Source organism: Miscanthus floridulus, chromosome 17, assembly GCF_019320115.1.
Source record: "Miscanthus floridulus cultivar M001 chromosome 17, ASM1932011v1, whole genome shotgun sequence".
In the NCBI taxonomy this organism is placed as follows: domain Eukaryota; kingdom Viridiplantae; phylum Streptophyta; class Magnoliopsida; order Poales; family Poaceae; genus Miscanthus; species Miscanthus floridulus.
In genome coordinates, this window is record NC_089596.1 from 76,379,179 (window position 1) to 76,401,645 (window position 22,467).

The window sequence follows — 22,467 nt, forward strand, 5'->3', positions numbered from 1 at the left end:
TTTAACGAATTACGCCTTTTTGAATTACTCGAAATTTTTCTAAACAACTTGAAAAACTCCAAAGATAAACTTTGCTTAACTTGCCAAGCTCTACACTTTTGCTTTTGGGCCCAACCCCAAAATATGCTTAGATTTTGAAATGGATTTTTAGGGTAGAGTTTAAATGTTGAAAAGCGGGGTTTTCTCAAAAAATCCAAAACCCAGACAAACTTCGAACTTGAGTCAAACAATACAATTCAACACTCATTACACAAATGTAAACTTGTTTTAGTAAATGCATATCAAAGTTTTCACCAAATGCCAAATGCTTTGCAATGCATATGATGACATGTCAGATTTTAATATTTAAACACCCGAGGTGTTACACTTGTCTTCGTGGTTGTCTTCATCTTTTTCCTGATTGTCTTCTTTAGTGTTTACCTTATTATCTTTTCTTGTGTATCGATCATTGAAGGTGTAGCAATTTCCAATGGTGTGATTTCCTTTAGGATGCAAGATGCAATGCATGTTTTCAATGTCGTCATACCTTCTGGGTTTGGAAAACTTCCTTGATTTATCAGCCACCGCTACGGTGTTGTCTGGTCCATGTTTTCTTTCCCGATGTCTAATGTTTCGATGATTTCACTTGTTTAGGTTGTCTTGGTTATTTCTATCCGGGAACCTTTCTCGTATCTTCTCCACTGCAGTAATCATCTTTTCTACCGTGTGTCTGAATTCTTCATTGTTTCTCGGGTTTTCTTTGTAGAAGTCCTAAAATTGCCACCTAGCCATAATTCCATGAGAGAAAGCTTCGATTACTTCTCGTTCGGTGATGTCATGTACTTGAGCACGTAGTTCGCCAAATCATCGATAGTAATTTCTGAGAGTTTCGTCTCCTTTCTGCTTGAGTCCTTTTAATTCTGCGTGGGTGATGGGGTGTGTAATGATACCCATGAAATTTTCATAGAAAACTCTTTGCAAGTCCTCCTAATTTTTGATTGACCCTGGATTTAATTTGTTGAACCATTGTAGAGGCATGGTTTCTAGGGCCATGGGAAAAATTAAGGCCTTGATATCGTCGTCTCCTCTGGCTAGTTCAATCGACTATGAGTAAATCCTAAGCCACTACCTTGGTTCGGTCTTGCCATCATATTTAGAGTGGTTGGATGGCTTGAACTTGTGAGGTAGTCGTATTGAAGCAAGTCTGTTTGCTAAACAGGGGAATCTATCATGCGTTCTAGCTTCTGTGTATTCTGATTCGGCACCTCCTTCTAGCCAACTGTTGTCTTGGTGAGAGTAGTTCTGTGGGGTTGTCTGAATAGGTACTTTGCTTTTGGTCTTTCTTGGTTGTTCGACTCGATAGTTTTGACTATGGTCCTGTCTACTTTCTCTATTGTGACTTCCACTTGGTCCGAGTCTCTCGAAAGCGGACTTCCTTTGATTTTGATCTTCCTGTCTATGAGACGTTGACCTAGCAGGTAGTCTTGAGCGGGTCCCTCCATCATGTGCCCTTAGGGCTATTGATCGGAGAAGGTCCTGGAGTTGTTCTTATTTTTCACCGGGAAGTGATGTCGCTCCAAGTTCTTCTAGGGCTTCTTGGATCCTATTGTAGGGTGTATTCGCCGCGCGTCTTTCTTCGACTTCTTGTTCTGTTTTTCTTCTATTGTACTCGGCCAGATCTGACTCATATTTGACCTAAGCTTCCTTACACTGCCTAGCACGGTGTTGGCGTCCTTGTTTCAATTTGTTTCTTCTTTCTCTGGCTTGCTTCTGATTCTCAGTCTCACCATCGTGCCCCTGGATAAAGGGTGATATGTTGGACTTAGATTCATCTGATGACTTGATGTCGGGTGCTTCTAGGGGGACCAATGGTGATCGAGGATGGCGAACCATGAATACTTCTTGTGCATGAATTGTTCTGTTATCGGCGTTGGTTTCCATACTGTTGGAGTCGTTGATAACTTTAGTAGAGGCTTCAAGGTCACAGATCGAGTCTCCTTCTTGGTAGGGTAGAATTGTTGTCATTGTCGTGCCGACTAGTCGGGTTCCGCTATCCTTAGGAATAGAACCTGGCTAGTGGACGATGTAGTCTTGAGATGTTATAGTTAATACGAGACCTTCCTGAGCTCCTTTCAGTGGTATTCTAAGTATCAGATCGAGGGATCCTTCGGACCGTGCCTGATAAGATCTTGCCATGTTGTGGAGTCCAAACGGAAAAGGACTCAACTTCTTGAAAGGACTCTGAGTGTATTCCAAGTTCAATTCTTGATAGACTGAGGCCACATTTTGGAACCCTGCCGGAAAAGAACTTGGGTAAGACTCCATATCGGATGCGAAGCCTGAGTTTGAGTCAGATGCGCAAAGCCACGAAATCTGAGTTGGATCGAACAACACGAGCTGCGCGAATCTTCTGGTGAGTTGATCTGTCGTAGTCGCCGAAATAGAAAGGTCTTCATGGTGATCCGAATCTTCGAGGAGACGGCTTTAGAGCTTGCCATCATTGCCTGCCTCGCAGATCCATGAACCAAAGATGAAGGTTGATCCCATCGAGAGGATCATGTTGTCGAGGTCCGTCGCGCTCTCGGATGTAGTTTCACCGAAAGCCCCTATCTAGCGCGCCAGCTGTCGATGTTTCACCACCGATAGCCTACCACGGGGATACCCAGGGCAGTTTGTTCATGCTTCAGTGTATGCAGAACTTGATGGTAAGACTCCCTCCAGCTACAACATGATATACAAGAACTACAAGATACGCCCGGGGGCTGCTCTACTTCAGAAACTATCATATTCTTGGCCACGAAGATTTTAGACCACGGAATAAAATACTCGATGAATCAAAACAGCACACCAGGAGGGTATTTATAGACCAAAGAAGTGGTACACATGGACCGGGAGCACCAACAGAACAAACCTAACAAAGGACACAGTGAAAAGACAGAATTCAATGAAAGAGGACTCAGGCGTGAAGGAACAGTACTCAAGGACGAGCATATTCGAAAGGATATACAAACACTATACAACTCATGAACAAACAACATTACACTCAACCACCACCATACAACTACATCTGACAGCAGCAGACCTCCAACGAATATGCCAAGACCCTACATCCGAGTTCTTTCTTAATAAAAGAACCCGAATATATGCTCAGGGGCTGCAACAGGAGAGGTTTTTAGTTGTTTCAAAAACTCAGATTCAAGACCCTCCAACTTTTTTGTTCCAAATAGCAAGAGGCTCGGGGGCTCCACTCAGTGAGTGCACTTTTTTCAAAAAAAGCGCACATCACTCAGAAGACTTCTTCAAGACAGCAGTTTTCAAACAACAAAAAATTCAAGACGCTCTAACTTTTTTTCCAAATAGCAAGAGGGTCGGGGGCTACACTCAGTGAGTGCACTTTTTTCTTTGAAAAAATGCACGTCACCAAGAAGACTTCTTCAAGTCAGACCACTTCAAGGCCTCATGACAAAAAGAACTCAGACCGAGCTATATCTGAATTCTTTTTGACAAATAACCCGGGTATATGCTCGGGAGCCCTTCGATGAAGAATCAGAACAATTTCAAGACAAGACCCTCCAGCTCCTTGTTCCAAATAGCAAGAGGCTTGGGGGCTACATCCAGATGGATGTACTTTTTCTTTAAAAAAGCACACACCACTCGAAGATCTCAAGAAACGCTACACGGTTTCACTCAGGAAAGCACTCGGATGACGCCTGTTACTGCTCAGCAAGACCTGAAGGAATAAGATGAGGCTTCCAGAGCTCAACCATGAAGTGCTTGGGGGCTTGTCGATACGGGACCTATATGATACCCCACATGAAAGGGAGAAGATCTAGTCTAACCAAGATTTCTTTCCTTGTAATCTTAGTAGTAGTATTCTGTAATCCTACTAGGAACCTCATTGTAAACCGACTAGGTCTCTGGCCTCCTAACTATAAAGGAGGGCGGGGTTCCTAGAGACAAACATAAGATAACACAACACAACACTTTACAATCAATCCAACGCAAAGGCTAACGCCGACTGGACGTAGGGCTATTACTCGATCACGATCGAGGGCCCAAACCAGGATAAATTGACTATCTCTTACGTTCACCGCCGAGTCCTGCATACGCTAAAGCCTGAACAAACTACCCTGGGTACCCCATGGCAGTCTATCGGTGGTGAAACATCGACAACAGCCTGTCATTCTTTCAAACTATCTGCAGACCCTGATAGGCAAGTGAATCTCAACCACATGAAAGAAAATAAGAGGGACGTCGCAGCGATACTCATCTGACTTGTCCCTAGTGACAGGATTGAGATAGCACTGGAGCTCCAGAGCATCCCAAGGACACTAATGCACCTAAAATTTCATAATTGAGTTAGGTTGTGATATAGTGTAGATCGAACAAGACACATGTATGATAGTAAAGAGAGCGTAACCTGGTGCTTTGTTAGGACGTCGAGACCATCCGTGTACTCCCTGTACTTACGCCTCGCATTCCCTCTAACTAACTCTGATTCTGTCTAGATAAACAGAGCTGTAGGGAGTGTATCCTACCCATTCCATTGCTGCATTGAACACAATTGAAAGCATCTAGGACCCTAGTTGGATTTCGGTGATTAATGACAATACAAGATTACTGTGACTAACATGTGTTTTACAGAGGCAATTAAGTTAGGTCATGGTAATAGAGATCGATTGGGCAATCTAGTTTATCATGCCCCTACGATGGAAATCGTTTTGGTTTTCAAAGGATGGACGACAAGGTTAAGGATAACTAGTTCTAAGTGTCAATTGAAGTTGGAGAGACACTTAGAGTAGTTTAGGACTTTATTTTTTCTTTGGCCGTACTATGAAGGGGGGGGGGGTATGAACGGGTAGCTTGACCTTGTTGAGTCTAGTGAGTTAGGTGTGGCGCACACTTGTTAAAACTAGCTCTAGGTAGCTCCTATGAATGCCTAAGATCCTTTGGAGCAAACTTCATTCATATGTTCGAAAGTTGGAAGTGAATGGAGGGTCAAATACTGACCGGACGCTGGCTTTGGTGCGACCGGACGCTGGCCATAGGGTCCGGTCAGTTCATTTGACCGAGGAGAACAAGTCTGATGTGACCGGACGCTGGAAGGTCAATGTGACCGGACGCTGAGGGCCAGCGTCCAGTCGACTCTAGTAAGGGTCCAGACTTAAGAAAGAGTGACCGGACCCTGAGTATCCAGCGTCCGATCATTTATAGTAAGCATCCAAGAGCGTCCGGACGCGTCCGGTCAGTACTGACCGAACCCTGACAGCATCCGGTCATCACGTGAAAACTGTTGCGTGGGTTGAACTAACCAGAGCGTCCGGTCAAAACGATCAGAGCGTCCGGTCACCCCGTAGAAGCTCATAACGGTTCGTTTTTTAGGCTGCCTTATAAATAGAAGCTCCACTCGTGAGTGGAGTCACTTTTGCTCATTCCAACAGCTGAGAAACACGTTTGTGAGTGCCAAGAAGAGCAAGGTCCTAGTGAGGTGTTTGTGATTCAAGAATCCAAGAGTGAAACCTCATTAGTGAATCAAGAGTAGACAAGTGTGCATCTATCTTCTCATTAGGCTTCGCGTGGTCAAGTGAGAGTTCGTGCTTGTTACTCTTGGTGATCGCCATCACCTAGACGGCTTGTTGGTGATTGGGAGCTTGGTGATCACCCGGCGGAGCTTGTGGGTGACCCAACTCAAGTTGTGAGCGGTTTTGGGTGATTCGCCGCGACGGAGTGTCGAAGAATCAACCCATAGAGAGCACTTGATCCTTGCGCGGATCAAGGGGGAGCTACACCCTTGCGCGGGTGCTCCAACGAGGACTAGTGGAGAGTGGCAACTCTTCGATACCTCAGCAAAACATCGCCGCGTTCATCTCTCCATTTACTTTGAGCATTTACTTTAAGTATTTACTTTGAGCAATTCAATACTTATCTTTACATTCATAGAATTGCTATGCTAGAGTAAGTTTGGAACATAGGTTGCAAGTCTTTTGTGCATTGATTTGATAGAAACACTTTTCTAGGCACAAGGGGTTAATTGGGCTATCCGTAGGATTTGATTATTGCAAGAAAATTTAGAATTAGCCTAATTCACCCCCCCCTCTTGGGCATCTTGATCCTTTCAATTGGTATTAGAGCCTTGTGCTCTCGTTTTTAAGCCTAACCGCTTAGAGCAAGATGTCTCACGGGGATGGACCTCCTCCTATGTTCGAGGGGGATGATTTTCTATATTGGAAAATTCGCATGGAGGCTTACCTAGAAGCTCTAGATGTTGGAATTCTTAGAGCCGCCTCTCAAGGGTTCCCAACACCTAAGAATGCCGCACAACTTCAAGGCGATGAAGTAAACTATGAAAAATGGAATGCAAAGGCTCGCAACACCATCTTTAGAGGCCTTTGCAAAGATGTGTTCAATCATGTAAGGAACCACAAAGACGCCCATGCACTATGGTTGGACGTTTGTGCGCTCCATGAGGGAACCAAGAGTGAGCGTGAGGAACGCTATCATCTTATGATTAAAAAGCTAAATTCTTTTGAGATGCTTCCCAAAGAAAGTGCTAATGAAATGTATTCTCGTTTAAATGTTCTTATAGAGGAAGTCAATGGGCTTGGACTTACTCAAATGTCACCATCCAATGTTGTGAGAAAGATCTTGAGTGTTCTCCCCATTGACAAATATGGGCACATTGTGACCATGCTACATCAAGGTGATCTTTCCGCCGCTACACCGACACAAATCTTGGGAAAGATCAATGCTCATGAGATGTACATGCACATCACGCCACAAGATGGCTCATCCTCTACAAAGAAGAAAGAGAAGGACTTAGCATTCAAAGCTAGCCAAGATAAGGGCAAGGCAAGACTTGAGTATGAGAGCTCAAGTGATAAAGAAAGTCTTGCTCTCATAGTGAAGAAGACCGCCAAGATGCTAAAGAAGCTAAACAAGAGTGGCATCAAGTTTGACGGCAAGAAGAAGAAGTTCTTCACTAGCTTAAGAAGAAAGCCAATCTCCAAGATGGATTGCTACAATTGTAGCTAACTTGGCCACCTAGCTCATCAATGCACAAAGCCCAAGAAAGACAAGTTCAAGAACAAGGGCAAGAAAGATGATTCAAGTGATGAAGATGAAAAGAAAAAGAACAAGCCATACAAGAAGAGAGATGGCAAAAAGAGAGACTTCTACAAGAAGAAGAAGAGTGGCAATGCCTATATTGTTGGTGATTGGCTCACGGACATTGATTCATCAAGTGGATCATCCGATGATGAGAGTGACAATGAGAAGGTGGCCGCCATTGCTATTGATCTTGCATCCTCACCGCCACCATCGCCATCATCCTCTACACACCTATGCCTTATGGCCAAGGGTGAACGCAAGGTAACTAAGAGTGATGATAGTAGTGATGATGAGCAAGCTAGTGATGATGATAGTGATAGCGATGATGATTCACCCACATATGATGATCTTGTCAAAATATTAAGAAAATACACTAAGATCATTAGAAAGAGTAGAGCTACAAATGAAAAACTTGATGCTAAAAATGATTCACTCTTAGCTAAGTGTGATACATTGGAAAAGGCTAATGATGAGCTCAAAGAAACAAATGACTCTATATCATCCAAACTCAAGGAGCTCAAATCTTCTAAGAAAGAGCTTAAAGATAAACATGATAAACTTGAGTGGGTGAACAATGAGCTTATTCACCAAGAAGGAGGTTGTGTGATCTTGTCTCATTGAGTTTCAACTTGCTATCCGTTGGGTAATTATGTGATCTTGGTTTCCAATGCTTATTCACCGAGAAGGAGGTTGTTGTATCCAAAGTAGATGACAAACAAGTAATATTCAATGGATTTAGATACAACAACTTATATCTAGTTGACTTCACCTCCGAAGATGCAAACTTGAAGACTTGCCTATTCACCAAAACAACACTTGGGTGGCTATGGCATAGAAGACTTGCTCATGTTGGGATGAGCTCACTCAAGAAGCTTATGAAGAATGATTTGGTGAGAGGGTTGAAAGATGTAAAGTTTGAGAAGGACAAGCTTTGTAGTGCATGTCAAGCCGGCAAGCAAGTTGCAAACACTCATCCAACCAAAGCTTTCATGTCAACCACAAGAGTGCTAGAACTCCTACACATGGATTTATTTGGACCAACAACATATAAGAGTTTGAGAGGAAATCTTTATTGTCTTGTGATTGTGGATGACTATTCAAGGTATACATGGGTGTTCTTCCTTCATGACAAATCTGAAGTTGCATCTTGTTTCAAGAAGTTTGCCAAGAGAGCTCAAAATGAATTTGAAGTGAAGCTCAAGAAGATAAGAAGTGACAATGGCAAAGAGTTTGACAACACAAATATTGAATCCTATTGTGATGAAGTTGGAATCAAACATGAAGTCTCCGCAACCTATACTCCTCAACAAAATGGTGTAGTTGAGAGGAAGAATCGGACTTTGATCACCCTTGCAAGGACAATGCTAGATGAGTATAACACCCCCGAAGCTCTATGGGCGGAAGCAATCAACAGCGCATGTTATGCATCCAATCGCCTATTTCTTCAAAAGTTCCTTGTCAAGACACCGTATGAGTTGCTCAATGGGAAGAAGCCGGACGTCTCCTTCTTTAGGGTGTTTGGTTGCAAGTGCTACATCTACAAGAAGCGGCAACACCTAGAGAAGTTTCAAAGACGTTGTGATATAGGTTTTCTTATTGGTTACTCATTGAAGTCCAAAGCATATAGAGTATTTAATCATGCCACCGGCTTGGTTGAAGAAACATATGATGTGGAATTTGATAAATCTAACGGCTCCTAAGGAGCACATGAGAATCTTGATGATGTAGGTGATGAACCATTGAGGGAGGCTATGAAGAATATTCTGGTGGGAGACATCAAGCCAAAAGATGATGAAGATGATGTACAAGTCATTAACCAACCTTCTTCATCAAATGTACCACAAGATGGTAAAAAGATGGGAGAGTGGAAAATGAAGATACTCATATCTCTCATGAGCAAATGGTGGTACAAGCACAAGATGTTGATGCTCCACAACCTCCTCCTCAAGTGGTCAATAGAAGAAACACACCTCTCCTACAAGATCATCCATAAGATCTCATCATAGGGAGTCCATCAAAGGGTGTGATGACTCAATCTCAAAAACTTACTTCATTTATTGCTCATCACTCTTTTGTCTCTTGCTATGAGCCTACCAAGGTAGAAGAAGCTCTTAAAGATTCAGATTGGATCAATGCCATGCATGAAGAATTGAACAACTTCACTCGCAATGAAGTTTGGACTCTTGAAGAGCGACCAAAAGGTGCAAGAGTCATTGGAACGAAGTGGGTGTTCCGCAACAAGCAAGATGATCAAGGTGTTGTTGTGAGGAACAAGGCAAGACTAGTTGTAAAGGGGTTCTCTCAAGTTGAAGGTTTGGATTTTGGAGAGACCTTTGCACCAGTTGCAAGATTAGAAGCCATCCGTATCCTTCTTGCATATGCATCACATCATAAAATGAAACTATATCAAATAGATGTGAAAAGTGTTTTTTTAAATGACTTTATAAATGAACTAGTCTATGTTGATCAACCTCCCGGGTTTGAAGACCCTAGATATCCTAATCATGTTTATAGGTTGTCCAAGGCACTATATGGGCTTAAGCAAGCCCTAATAGCTTGGTATGAGCACCTTTGGGACTTTCTCATTGAGAAGGGTTTCACCATTGGGAAGGTCGACACCACACTATTCACCAAGAAGCTTGATGGATATATCTTCATTTGTCAAGTATATGTTGATGATATCATCTTTGGATCATCAAATGAAGACTCATGCAAAGAATTTGGTGAATTGATGTCGAAGGAGTTCGAGATGTCAATGATTGGTGAGCTTACATTCTTTCTTGGTTTTCAAGTCAAGCAAATGAAAGAAGGCATCTTCATCTCTCAAGAGAAATACACAAAAGATCTTCTCAAGAGATTCAAGATGGATGAATGTAAGCCAATCAAGACACCAATGCCTACAAATAGATATCTCGACCTAGATGAGGGAGGTAACCCGGTTGATCAAACTCTCTACTGTTCTATGATTGGTAGCTTGTTATATTTAACCGCATCTAGGCCCGATATCATGTTTAGTGTGTATATGTGTGCTAGATTTCAAGCTAGTCCTAAGGAAACACATTTAATTGCCGTAAAAATAATCCTTAGGTATCTTAAGCATACACCAAGCATTGGTCTTTGGTATCCCAAAGGAGCTTTATTTAAATTAATTGGCTATTCTGATTTGGATTATGCTGGATGCAAAGTTGATAGAAAGAGCACATCCGGATGGTGCCATTTGCTTGGTAGATCACTTGTGTCTTGGTCCTCCAAGAAACAAAATAGTGTGGCTTTGTCCACCGCCGAAGCGGAATACATTGCCGCGGGTGCTTGTTGTGCACAAATATTATACATGAAATAAACTTTGCTAGACTATGGAGTAGTTCTAGAGAAAGTACCTCTTTTGTGCGACAATGAAAGTGCGGAAAAACTTGCAAATAATCCGGTTCAACACTCTTGCACCAAGCATATAGATATCCGCCATCACTTTCTAAGAGATCATGTGGCTAAAAATGATATATCACTAGAAGGTGTAATATCCGAAGATCAATTAGCGGATATCTTCACTAAACCGCTAGATGAGGCTACATTTTATAGATTGCGGAATGAGCTCAATGTACTTGATTTTAGTAACTTCACTAAAAATTGAGCATGTGTTGTCCCTTGTATTCATTGTAATATACAACATGTTTAATTTGTGGCAATGCATATAGGGCTTGTCTAACATGGTTAAGATAACCTCCCAAAAGCGTGTGAAGAAGCTTAACCTTGGATCAAACTTGACAAGCAACTAGATTTACTTACAAGTAGTGCATATGCATGAATGTTGTTTTGTCGTTTTGTTCCATTTGCCCTCTTGTTGCCTATTTTCTTAAAAAGAATTATAGCCTAAGGCAAAATATTTTGAAAAATATGAGGGTTTGAGAGAGGTCACTCACATCAGTCCCAATTGGTGTTTATTTGGATCTTATTCAAGTTGGGACTTGATTGGGAACAGGCAGCGCAAAGGAAGGTTGGAGGTTTGCTGGAAAAAGTGCACCGGACGCTGCATCGGACGCTGCTGTCCAGCGTCCGGTCATTTCACAGGAGGTGAACGCTGCCGAAGGAGTGATCGGACGCTGCGTCTGTGCGTCCGGTCAAGTGGACCTTCAGCGTCCGGTCGATCGAAGGAAGGAAAGGCAATACTGACCGGACCCTGCCTGTGTCCGGTCATGGACCACCGGATGCGTCCGGTCCCAATTCCAAAGGATTTGGACCTCTCTAGAATCGACCGGACGCTGGGTGGTAGCGTCCGGTCGCTACCACCGGAGCGTCCGGTTAGTGGATCTCGTGCGGCTTTAGAACTCCTTTCTCCGCTTCCTTTTCTGTCATGTGTGGGGAACTATTTAACCGCAAGCCGTACCCTTGTTCACCCTCATCCTGCCGTGCCCTAGCCTGAGCCACCGCCAAGTCACGCCACCGTAGCCTCGCCGCACCGCCGTCCAGCTAGCTCCGCCCGAGCCTTCCCGCGTGCCACCGCGTTAGCACAGCCCGCGCCGCCGTAGTCCGCGCGCCACCGCGCCAGCACAGCCCACGCCACCGTAGCTCACTGAGCCGCCGAGCCTCCCCACGCACCACCGTGCCACCGCGCTCGGCCCTCTTGCCAGCCGCACGCCGCCGTAGCTCGCCGGAGTTGCCTTGTCCGTGCCCCTGCTCTGCCTCTTGCCGGAGTCGTCTAACCCTAAACCTTGGTAAGCCCTTCTTTTCTACCAATTCATCAGGCTACTCATCTTTTGCGCTGCAACCTAAACTTCATCATTGTCACTGATCCACAGCCAATTCCTCGCAGTGCTTCGAATACCCTAACCCTAGCTCGGTTCTAAGAATCCCCGCGTGACATCTTATCTTTTCTTGGATCACTGATCATCAGGTAGAAAGCCATAAGATTCAAATTCACATCTACATTGCTTTCTCTATTAGGGTTTCGCATCTATTAGACATATGGTATTTATTTGTATATCCATCTATTCTATCGTGCAGCGAGTCGGTTCCATTGTGGTTCTTGTGGCAGTTGGTAGTCAACTTGGAGCCAAGCTCACGAGTAAGGATTGAGGCCAAGCCTCAAAAGCGGCAGTTTGACAGTTGATCTTCATCAGTGGCAGTTCACCATCTTCTCAGTTCAGATGGCTCGCACCAAGAACATTGGTGGTGGCCTAGGTGATGATGATCGGAGGCCCCCACCTCGCCAGCCAGCCGGATCGAAGGGCAAGTCAACCAAGCAGGTGACATCCAAGAAGCGGAAGTACCCCGACGTAGAGACAGTGAGAGCAGCAGCTGTTGTAGAGGCCGTAGAGCGTGCCGAGAGAGGTGGTGCCCGTAGCGGAGTTGTCATTGCAGATCAGCCAGTTTCACCAGCAGTCAGAGCTGCGATTGAGGAGGTTGAGCGTCGTCATGGTAGTCCAGCTGGGACTGCCACGTTTGTAGGATGATGGGTTGCCATTGAGGAGGGTCCATCAGCACAGCAGCAGCCCCCACCAGCAGAGCCTCAGCCAGCCTAGGAGACTCAGGAGGGTCAGGAGACCGAGCTGGCACCTCAGCTACGCCGCTCGAGTCGTACCAGTGCTATAGTCCACCGAGGCCAGTTACACAACGCAGAGGTTCACGTCCTCTGCCTAGACCTCAGGGTCCGCCTCTAGTGGTTCACCTCGACTTGAGGGCTGCTATTGCCAGGCAGGTTCAGCAGCTGCGTTTTGTTGAGTTTGAGGTTTGGTTTCCTCCGAGGAGGGATGAGAGAGCAGCTGAGGGTTTTTACATGCCACTACAGGAGGATTTCTACAATGCTTATCTCAACAGTGGGGTAGTGTTCAGATCTCAGAGAGTCTGTTAGATAGAGTCTATTGTGGCAGCAACCGGAGAGAGCATTCGGCCATACTTGTCATATTTGCCAGGACTAACAGATTTGATTGGACGGACGGGGATATATGTTCCATCTTGGGTTCGTCAGTTTTATGCTTCACTCTTCATTGATCCACATAACAGGTTTAGTCACTTTGCTTTCAGAGGCAAAGACTACAGAGTGACGAGTGGTAGGGCCAGAGAGATACTAAGGCTACAGGAGCAGCCTATCAAGATGCATGAGGTTTGTTATGGATAGCAGGGACCTCCTAGGCATCCTCATGGAGGGCTGGTGCCCCCTACAGATTTAGTGCGCCATTGCTTCAAGGAGCCCTTTGGTGAGGGGTCGAGCAGAAACCCCAGTGACTTAACTCCTATAGCGAGAGTGCTAGAGGCCATCATCAGGAGGACACTGCTTCCCAGGTTGGGATACAGGGAGGGCCTAACTCGCTTACAGCTCTGGCTTCTCAATGCCATCATGCAGCAGATAGTATTTGATATCTGGGATCTCCTGCTTTCAGAGATGGAGGACACAATAGCTGAGGGATTCAAGGGTCGTAGGCAGCTTCCCTATGCTCACTAGATCATGTTCCTCATTCATAGAGTAGTGCTTGATAAGCCCCTTGGCATGATGGATGAGTATACAGGTGAAGGGTCGAGATGGCGGACTAGAGGGGGGGTGAATAGTCTTTTCTAAAATTAATCGTGTCGGCTAACCGATACAAATGCGGAATTAAAACTATCAGTCTAGCCAAGACTATACCCCACTATATATGTTCACTAGCACCTTGCAAAGATAACAATTATGCAACTAAGGTGCCGGGCTAGCTAGAGCTCTCCTAAACAATTCTAGGAGCAAGGTCACAAAAACCTATGCCACTAGTACTTTAAACAACAAGGGAGCTCCTACACATGCTAGTAAGCAAAAGCACAAAGCAAACTAAGCTCACTAGCAATGCTCAATAACAAGGCAACCAATGTCTAATTAGAGAGCGCAAATACTTAGCTACACAAACTAAGCAATGTGACTAACAAGGTTACTAAAACCAAATTAGCCACGCAAGGGAGCTACTTCTATGCTACACAAGCAAGAAGGTAATTAGCAAGCTACACAAGCTATCTAATTACAAGAGCAACTACACAAGCTTAATATGTATAAAAGTAATTGCAAGCTTGTGTAACGGGGATGCAAACCAACGGGAAGAATAAGGTTGACACGATGATTTTTCTCCCGAGGTTCACGTGTTTGCCAACACGCTAGTCCCCGTTGTGTCGACCGCTCACTTGGTGGTTCGGCGGCTAATTAGCATCACCCGCTAAGCCCGCATGTCGGGCGCCGCAAGAACCTACCCCTTGAGTGAGGGTAGCTCAATGACACGCTTTACTAGAGTTGCTCTTCGCGGCTCCCGCGGGGCGAGCACAATGCCCCTCACAAGCACTTCTCCGGAGCGCCGCATAAGCTTCTTGCACGCTTCGACGGAGACCACCACCAAGCCGTCTAGGAGGTGGCAACCTCCAAGAGTAACAAGCACCACCGGCTTGCAACTCGATCACCTAGTGCCACTCGATGCAACCTCACGATGCAATCGCACTAGAATCGCTCACTCACACAATCGAATGATCACTATCAAGTATATGTGTGATGGAGGGCTCCTAAGCACTCTCAAGCATGGACACCAAGTCCCCCAAGGTGCTCCACACCAGCCATGGCCGAGGGCCACTTCTATTTATAGCCCCAAGGGCTAAACTAGCCGTTACCCCTTCACTGGGCAACGGTCGGGCCGACCGGACGCTCCGGTCGTGTTGACCGGACGTTGGACCTCAGCGTTCGGTCGCCCACAGACGACCACGTGTCCCGGTTCCAACGGTCACTTGACCTGACCGGACGCAGCAGCACTCAACTGACCGGACGCTGGACCCTCAGCGTCTGGTCGTTTCCAGTAAGCTCCCGAGCATGACCGGACGCGTCCGGTCGAACGCGATCGGACGCATCCAGCGTCCGGTCACACTTCAGCTTCTGCGTCACCGTACGTCAGCCTAACCGGACGCAGCCTTCCAGCGTCTGGTGCATTCAGATCCAGCGTCCGGTCAGTTGACCGACGCCGGCATCTTCGCGACTAACTCGTTTTCACTTCTAACTTCTTCACCCTTGCACCAATGTGCTAACCACCAATAATTTGCATCCGGCGCAATAGAAAATAGACATTCCATTTTCCCGAAAGCGCCGAATCCATCTCACCCCTGCAAACACCACCTCCTTTGTAAATGTGCCAACACCACCAAGTGTACACCACCATGTGTAAGTGTGTTAGCATTTTCACAATCATTTCCCAAAGGATGTTAGCCACTCAACTTGTCACGCCACTCGATCCTAGCGATAATGCAAAGTTAGATCACTCGAGTGGCACTAGACGATCGATATGCAAACAAGTTTGCTCCTCTTGATAGTACGGCCATCTATCCTAAACCCGGTCATAAACTTCTCTACACACCTATGACCGGTGAAATGAAATGCCCTAGGTTATACCTTTGCCTTGCGCATTCCATTCCATCTCCTTCAACGTCGATGCAACACATGCACCAACACGATCAACAATGATATGATCCACTTCATATCATCACATGATCATATTGGTTCATCGATCTTGACTTCACTTGCTCTTCACCGTTGCCATCGTCCATCGGTGCCAAGTCTTGCTCAAGCTTCACCGCCATGCGGTCCATCACTCCAAAGCCTTTGACTTGCCCTTCACGCTTGCAACCGGTCCATCAAGCCAAGTCTTGTCTTGATCTTCTCTACCTTGATCACATGACTCAATGTCATGTCTCATGTGCATTTAAGCTCCTTCATCATCACATGTGTGAGCTTTGCAACATCTCCAAGCCATTTTCACCTTCATGGCATATGTTACTCATACACATATACTTGTGGACTAATCATCTGTGTATCTCACATAAACACAATTAGTCCACCTAAGTTGTCACTCAATTACTAAAACCAAACAAGGACCTTTCAACAGGTGCCACCATAGAGTTCCTAGCTTACAACCTATCACAAAGGATCAGACACACCACTTCTCAGGCACCCAGACAGCCTAGCCGTCGTCCTGACGTGCCAGAGTCCACAGCTCAGCAGGATGAGATCATCAGAGGGATTGCAACCACTGAGAAGGAGGAGCTAGAGGCATAGCAGGAGGTGAGCGAGTACAGTGACAGCTCTGACGACGACTACCAGCCTATACCTTAGATGCCTCCACGTAGACACAATGCAGAGGCTGTAGCTCTAGTTCTGCTCCACCTGCTCCGCAGACAGACCCCGCTCTCATTGCTATTCTTGAGCAGATGCAGCAAGATCAGACACGACAGGCACAGGAGACAACTGCCAACTTCGCATAGTTTTAGGCTCGTCAGGATGAGTTCTAGCGGTAGCAGCAGCTCCTTTAGCACCAGCAGTTACTTATGCAGCAGCAGCTCATGGGATTCATGCAGCATGTAGTGATAGCCATTGGGGTCCCACTGCCACAGCCTTCGCCCCAGCTTGCACAGCCTCCTACCACTTCGACGACTCCAGCAGTACAGCCTAGTGGGCTCTAGAGTTAGGGACAGCCTCCAGCTCAGTTTGCTTCACCTCTTGTACAGGTGTCTCAGTGGTTAGCCTCACCCATGGTAGCCCCATAGTTCACTCCATTTCAGACGGGCTTCACACCAGAGCAGTCTTCCTCGCTATTTGTGCCTAAGACGTCAGTCTCCAGGAGTCTTGGAGCATCCTTCAGCGAGTTGACCGGCATGCCTACTCTGCCTCATATGCATATCGTCGGTCCGTCTACAGTAGCTCCAGTCACAGTGACTACTCAGAGGCTCCCCTCGTCTGTCGCCTCGTCCGATCCTACGACAGACATACTTGTAGCTTCACAAGCAGCACCAGCCCCAGCTCAGACCCAGACCGCTTCAGCGACACTTCCTGCCACAGAGGGTCAGTTAGTTCAGAGCTCAGGGTTAGATGATGATGGTGCCCAGTTCTAGCTTGCCCCACGTTCTTCAGTGCCCGCTCGTCCGCTGTAGCCCCACCGACCGACCCCTAGGTTTTGGTGTTTGACACCAAAGGGGGAGAGGGAGTTCGAGTATGTAGTCTCAGGGGGAGCTACATTTAGGGGAAGCTAGTTATATAGTATTAGCTTATTATATATATTTAGAGTTTAATTTGTGTGATATACTATTACTTATGCATTCGTGTGTTTACTTTCATGCATACTTTTATATATATGTGATAGTGCTATCTACGTGATTGTGATATTTGACATGTGTGATTTCTACTTTGCATTATCTATATGTCATATCATTTGTGATGCTCATTTGCTTTTGCTTCCTCGTTTATCCTTTGAAGCAAATGAGCTTTGTTACTCGCACTCATGCTTAATTCATATTCTTTGAGTACATTGTGTTGGCTTGGGTCATATAAGCTTGCCTAACACTGTTGTTCTTACCAACAAAAGCTTATATGAACCAAGCCCTTCAAAAACCTCACTCCATAACATACTCGAGGTGGTATTGTCATCAATCACCAAAAAGGGGGAGATTGAAAGCATCTAGGCCCCTAGTTGGATTTCGGTGATTAATAACAATACAAGATTACTGTGACTAACGTATATTTTGCAGAGGCAATTAAGTTAGGTCATGGTAATAGAGATCGATTGGGCAATCTAGTTTGTCATGCCCCTACGATGGAAATCGTTTCAGTTTTCAAAGGATGGACGACAAGGTTAAGGATAACTAGTTCTAAGTGTCAATTGAAGTTGGAGAGACACTTAGAGTAGTTTAGGACTTTGTTTTTTCTTTGGCCATACTATAAAGGGGGGGTATGAACGGGTAGCTTGACCTAGTTGAGTCTAGTGAGTTAGGTGTGGTGCATACTTGTTAAAACTAGCTCTAGGTAGCTCCTATGAATGCCTAAGATCATTTAGAGCAAACTTCATTCATATGTTCGAAAGTTGGAAGTGAATGGAGGGTCAAATACTGACCGGACGCTGGCTTCGGTGCGACTGGACGCTGGCCGCAGGGTCCGGTCAGTTCATTTGACCGAGGAGAACAAGTCTGATGTGACCGGACGCTGGAAGGTCAATGTGACCGAATACTGAGGGCCAGCGTCCGATCGACTCCAGTAAGGGTCCAAACTTGAGAAAGAGTGACCGGACGCGTCTGGTCAGTGGTGACCGGACCCTGAGTATCCAGCGTCCGGTCGTTTACAGTAAGCATCCAAGAGTGATTGGACGTGTCCGGTCAGTACTGACCGGACCTTGACAGCGTCCGGTCATCAAGTGAAAACTGTTGCGCGGGTTGAACTGACCGGAGCATCCGGTCAAAACGATCGGAGCGTCCGATCACCCCGCAGAAGCTCATAACGGTTCGTTTTTCAGGCTGCCTTATAAATAGAAGCTCCACTCATGAGTGGAGTCACTTTTGCTCATTCCAACAGCTAAGAAACACATTTGTGAGTGTCAAGAAGAGCAAGGTCCTAGTGAGGTGTTTGTGATTCGAGAATCCAAGAATGAAACCTCATTAGTGAATCAAGAGTAGACAAGTGTGCATCCATCTTCTCATTAGGCTTCGCGTGGTCAAGTGAGAGTTTATGCTTGTTACTCTTGGTGATCGCCATCACCTAGACGGCTTGGTGGTGATTGGGAGCTTGGTGATCACCCAGCGAAGCTTGTGGGTGACCCAACTCAAGTTGTGAGTGGTTTTGAGTGATTCGCCGCGATGGAGTATCGAAGAATCAACCCATAGAGAGCACTTGATCCTTGCACGGATCAAGGGGAAGCTACACCCTTGCGCGGGTGCTCCAACGAGGACTAGTGGAGAGTGGCGACTCTCCGATACCTCGGCAAAACATCACCGCGTTCATCTCTCCATTTACTTTGAGCATTTACTTTAAGTATTTACTTTGAGCAATTCAATACTTGTCTTTATATTCATAGAATTGCTATGCTAGAGTAAATTTAGAACATAGGTTGTAAGTCTTTTGTGCGTTGATATGATAGAAACACTTTTCTAGGCACAAGGGGTTAATTGGGCTATCCGTAGGATTTGATTATTGCAAGAAAATTTAGAATTAGCCCAATTCACCCCCCTCTTGGGCATCTTGATCCTTTCAACGATAATAAATTAGCCATTAATAAACTCATCATATGTAACCATATTAAAGAATATAATAAACCGAAGTACTTACCGGTCAACTAGTACTAAGTGGCATCCCAACGGGCCATCGTTCCCAACACCAAACCTAGAGTAGGTACGAGCAACCTCTAAGGTTCGCATACCCTGAGGTGCGACGGCAGGCAACGTATAGCTGTCGATACATCCATGCTAGGACTGCGCTACCCCAGCTGTACGCCGGTATGTTCTCCCACGACTGACGTAGTATGTCAAGAAAGATCTAGCTGATGGTGTTGCCCGAGGCGTCTGGGAAGAGGAAAGCACCAAGAAAGTGCCAGAGCACACTTAGGCGAATCTGTCGATCTGAGCCTCCTCAGCCTGTGGGTCCAAGTAATCAAAGCGCTCCGTGATCTAGGACGACGAAACACCAGAAGTTTTCCTGAAATTTACCAAAGAACATGAGACCCAATGGCTGCAGGAAAGAAATGCAAGTATTAAATGGGCTTCAATTTCTTACTTATTTTTCTTGGAAGCCTCGTCGTCTGGTGGAAGAAAGCCAGTAAATCGAGCCATCAGCTCCCACCAGTGATCGTTGTCAACTATCCCTGTTATTGGAAGTCCCCCCAACTGAAGGCCAAAAATAGCCTTCACGTCCTGCATGGTCAAGGTCATCTCGCCACAAGGTAGGTGGAACATGTGGGTCTCAGGCCTCCACCTGTTATAAGAATAGAATGACGGTTAGTTGCCTTAAATCTGTTACAAGAAAGTTTACGTACAAAGAATGCACTCGCACTTGTTTACAACTACAGTAGTAGTAGTGCTGGGTCAAGAGGTGGAAGACCGTGGTTGAAAACACGAATAAGCCCGAGGAAGCCGGCACGCCGTATATACGGCGCATAACGCTCGTCCCACTGGTGCGCCCTGGTGTGCGTGCGGGGCCTCAAAGTAGGCAAGGCCACCTCTGCGTCGTTGTCACTCAAGAAGTGTGCTCGGTGCTGGTCGTCGTACTAAACCTCAAGAATGGGGTACAACGGGTGCCGCATGGGAGGGGCCATCCTGTTACAAATTAATAAACAAAGCGTTAGAGTATTCAAATTAACATTATGTAGCATTGCAAAATTTGAACTATTTGTTATGCAATATGAAAGCACATGTATATATTCAAAGTAAAATTAACAGACATATCACGCACTAGTAACATAAACAATTTCACTTGGAATATAAGTATTTGACGAAACTTCATGAAATCATCAAAATCGACGTATCACACACTAGTAAGTACCAACATTTGTAAACTAATATCTATACCCAAAATTCCTAACTAAATAACTAACTATAAACTAAATAATAAATATCTAATCAATCCCTAAACCTAAAATCCTAACCTCAAACCTAAAAACTATCTACGTAAATCACAAACAAATTCACTAACCTAACTATCCTAAATCACTAACTATCATAAATCAATAACAATCATAAAACACTAACTATCATATATTACTAATTATCTTAAAACAATAATAATCAAAATAACATGAAATCGAGAGAGAGGTACCTTAGTAGCGGGCGGCCTTGACGCGCTGCGCGGCGACGGGGCGCGTGCGGCTGGTGGCGGGCGAGCGAGCAAGGGTGCATACGGGCGGGGGGCTCGCTCGCGATATTTATTCGACTCTGCCGCGCCACGGATCAGGACACGGCAGTGCCGCGTCAAGATAGGTGGCGCGGCAGGCCCTGCCTCGTCAGTGGTCAGCGATTCCGGTTACCGCCACGTCGGCCCTATGCCACGTCACCATGCATAACGCGGCACAGGCATTTGACCACGCCAGGGCAATAGGCGCGACAAAAAATATTAGTTTTTTTTAAAAAAAATCCGACCATCTTAGATTTAAAATTAGTTTTTAAAAAATGTTAAAATTAAAATAAAATTCTCCAGCTCCAGAGGCCTCCATCACTAGTTGGCTACTTGGCTCCACCATTTAAGCCGGCCGCTCCCTCACAAGTCACAACTCACAAACAAGGCGCGCCAAGCCAAGCGAGGCCTGAGGCCAGCTCCAACGAGTGAGATCGACTGATCTTTCTTGCATCGCGAGCGTGCGCGCTAGGCGCTAGGAGAGCAAGGTACTAGCCTTAGCCGCCACCATGTCGCTGGCGGGTGGTGGTTGGAGTCGGCGGGGTGGCGGCGGCAGCAGGTTCGAGCAGCCGCCCGTGGTGGTGGACGTCGGCTGCAACTGCCGCGCGCGGAGGCTGCTCATCAGCTCCCTCATCTCGTCGCTCAAGTCCCTCGCGCGCGGCGTCGTCGGCAAGCCCAAGTCGTCTACGCACGCCTCGTCGTCGTCTTGCTGGTCGTCATCGGCCACCACGGGCTTCGCGTCGTCCGCCTCCATCACCACCGCCGCCACGACGACCTTCTCGTCGCTGGACCACCACCACCCGTCGTGGGGCCCAGCGACGCACGCCGCAAACGCCAACGCCAACGCCGTCTACGAGGTCGACGACGCCGCCGAACACGCAACGCGTCAGAGGCGGCGGCGGCGCCGGCAGCGGAGGAGGAGCACGTGCGGGAGGGCGGCAGCGCGTGCAGCAGCGCTGGGGGAGGAGACGGCGGCGGTGGCGGTGGCGGTGGCGGTGGAGTCCGCGGCGCCGTACGAGGACTTCCGCGAGTCGATGGTGGAGATGGTGACGGAGAAGGAGATGTACGCGTGGGAGGACCTGAACGCATTGCTGCAACAGTTTCTGGCACTCAACTCGCCGCGCCACCACCCGCTCATCCTCACCGCCTTCGCCGACCTCTGGGCACCCCGCGGAGGCCTCTTCTGCCCTCCGTCCCCGTGCCTCTGAACCTCGCGCAAGCCAATAATGTTCGTCGACGTCGCCTCGATCGTATATATACCTGCAACTGCAAAGCTAGTTCGCGGGCGATCTTGATATTGCATTGTAACGCGTATGTAGGGGGGATTGGTTGAATTGGTTACGGGGAGCCGGGACGCAGAGTCGGTTCGGTGAGATGCATGCTCAAATTGTGGATCCAGTTATGTTTGTTTGGCTCTGTTCTTGGTCTCGTATAGACGGGAGTTTTAAATATATGACGCATGGGTCTCTGTATTGCGTGAGAATCGACAAGACGGATCCACGCCGGACGAAGCGACGAAGATGAACAAGACGGAACAGATAAAGAATGCGAGGCAGACATCAAACACGGTTAAGTGCACCGAGCGCCACGGTTAAGTGCACCGAGCGCCTCCTGAGTACAACCAATCACAACCCCCGTACTGGTTATAGTCTATATAATCTACTAGTGGGCAGTGGGCTGGATGGCTATGGGGGCGGGGGGCGTGGGCCGTGGGGCGTGTTCGTGCTCTTGGGCGAATGGCGCAAGCA

The 22,467-nt window shown here is 46.6% G+C and overlaps 1 protein-coding gene across 1 annotated transcript; it reads left to right on the top strand.

Moving 5' to 3' along the window:
• The first annotated feature begins 21,116 nt into the window (after positions 1–21,116).
• LOC136514838 (transcription repressor OFP8-like) lies at positions 21,117–22,177 on the top strand. The gene has a single exon (XM_066508543.1). The coding sequence runs from the start codon at positions 21,229–21,231 to the stop codon at positions 21,925–21,927; it is 699 nt and encodes a 232-aa protein (XP_066364640.1). The 5' UTR covers positions 21,117–21,228; the 3' UTR covers positions 21,928–22,177.
• The last annotated feature ends 290 nt before the right edge of the window (positions 22,178–22,467 follow it).

Excerpts from the sequence above, each read along its gene's own strand:
- LOC136514838 (XM_066508543.1), top strand. The coding sequence starts at position 21,229 with ATGTCGCTGGCGGGTGGTGGTTGGAGTCGGCGGGGTGGCGGCGGCAGC.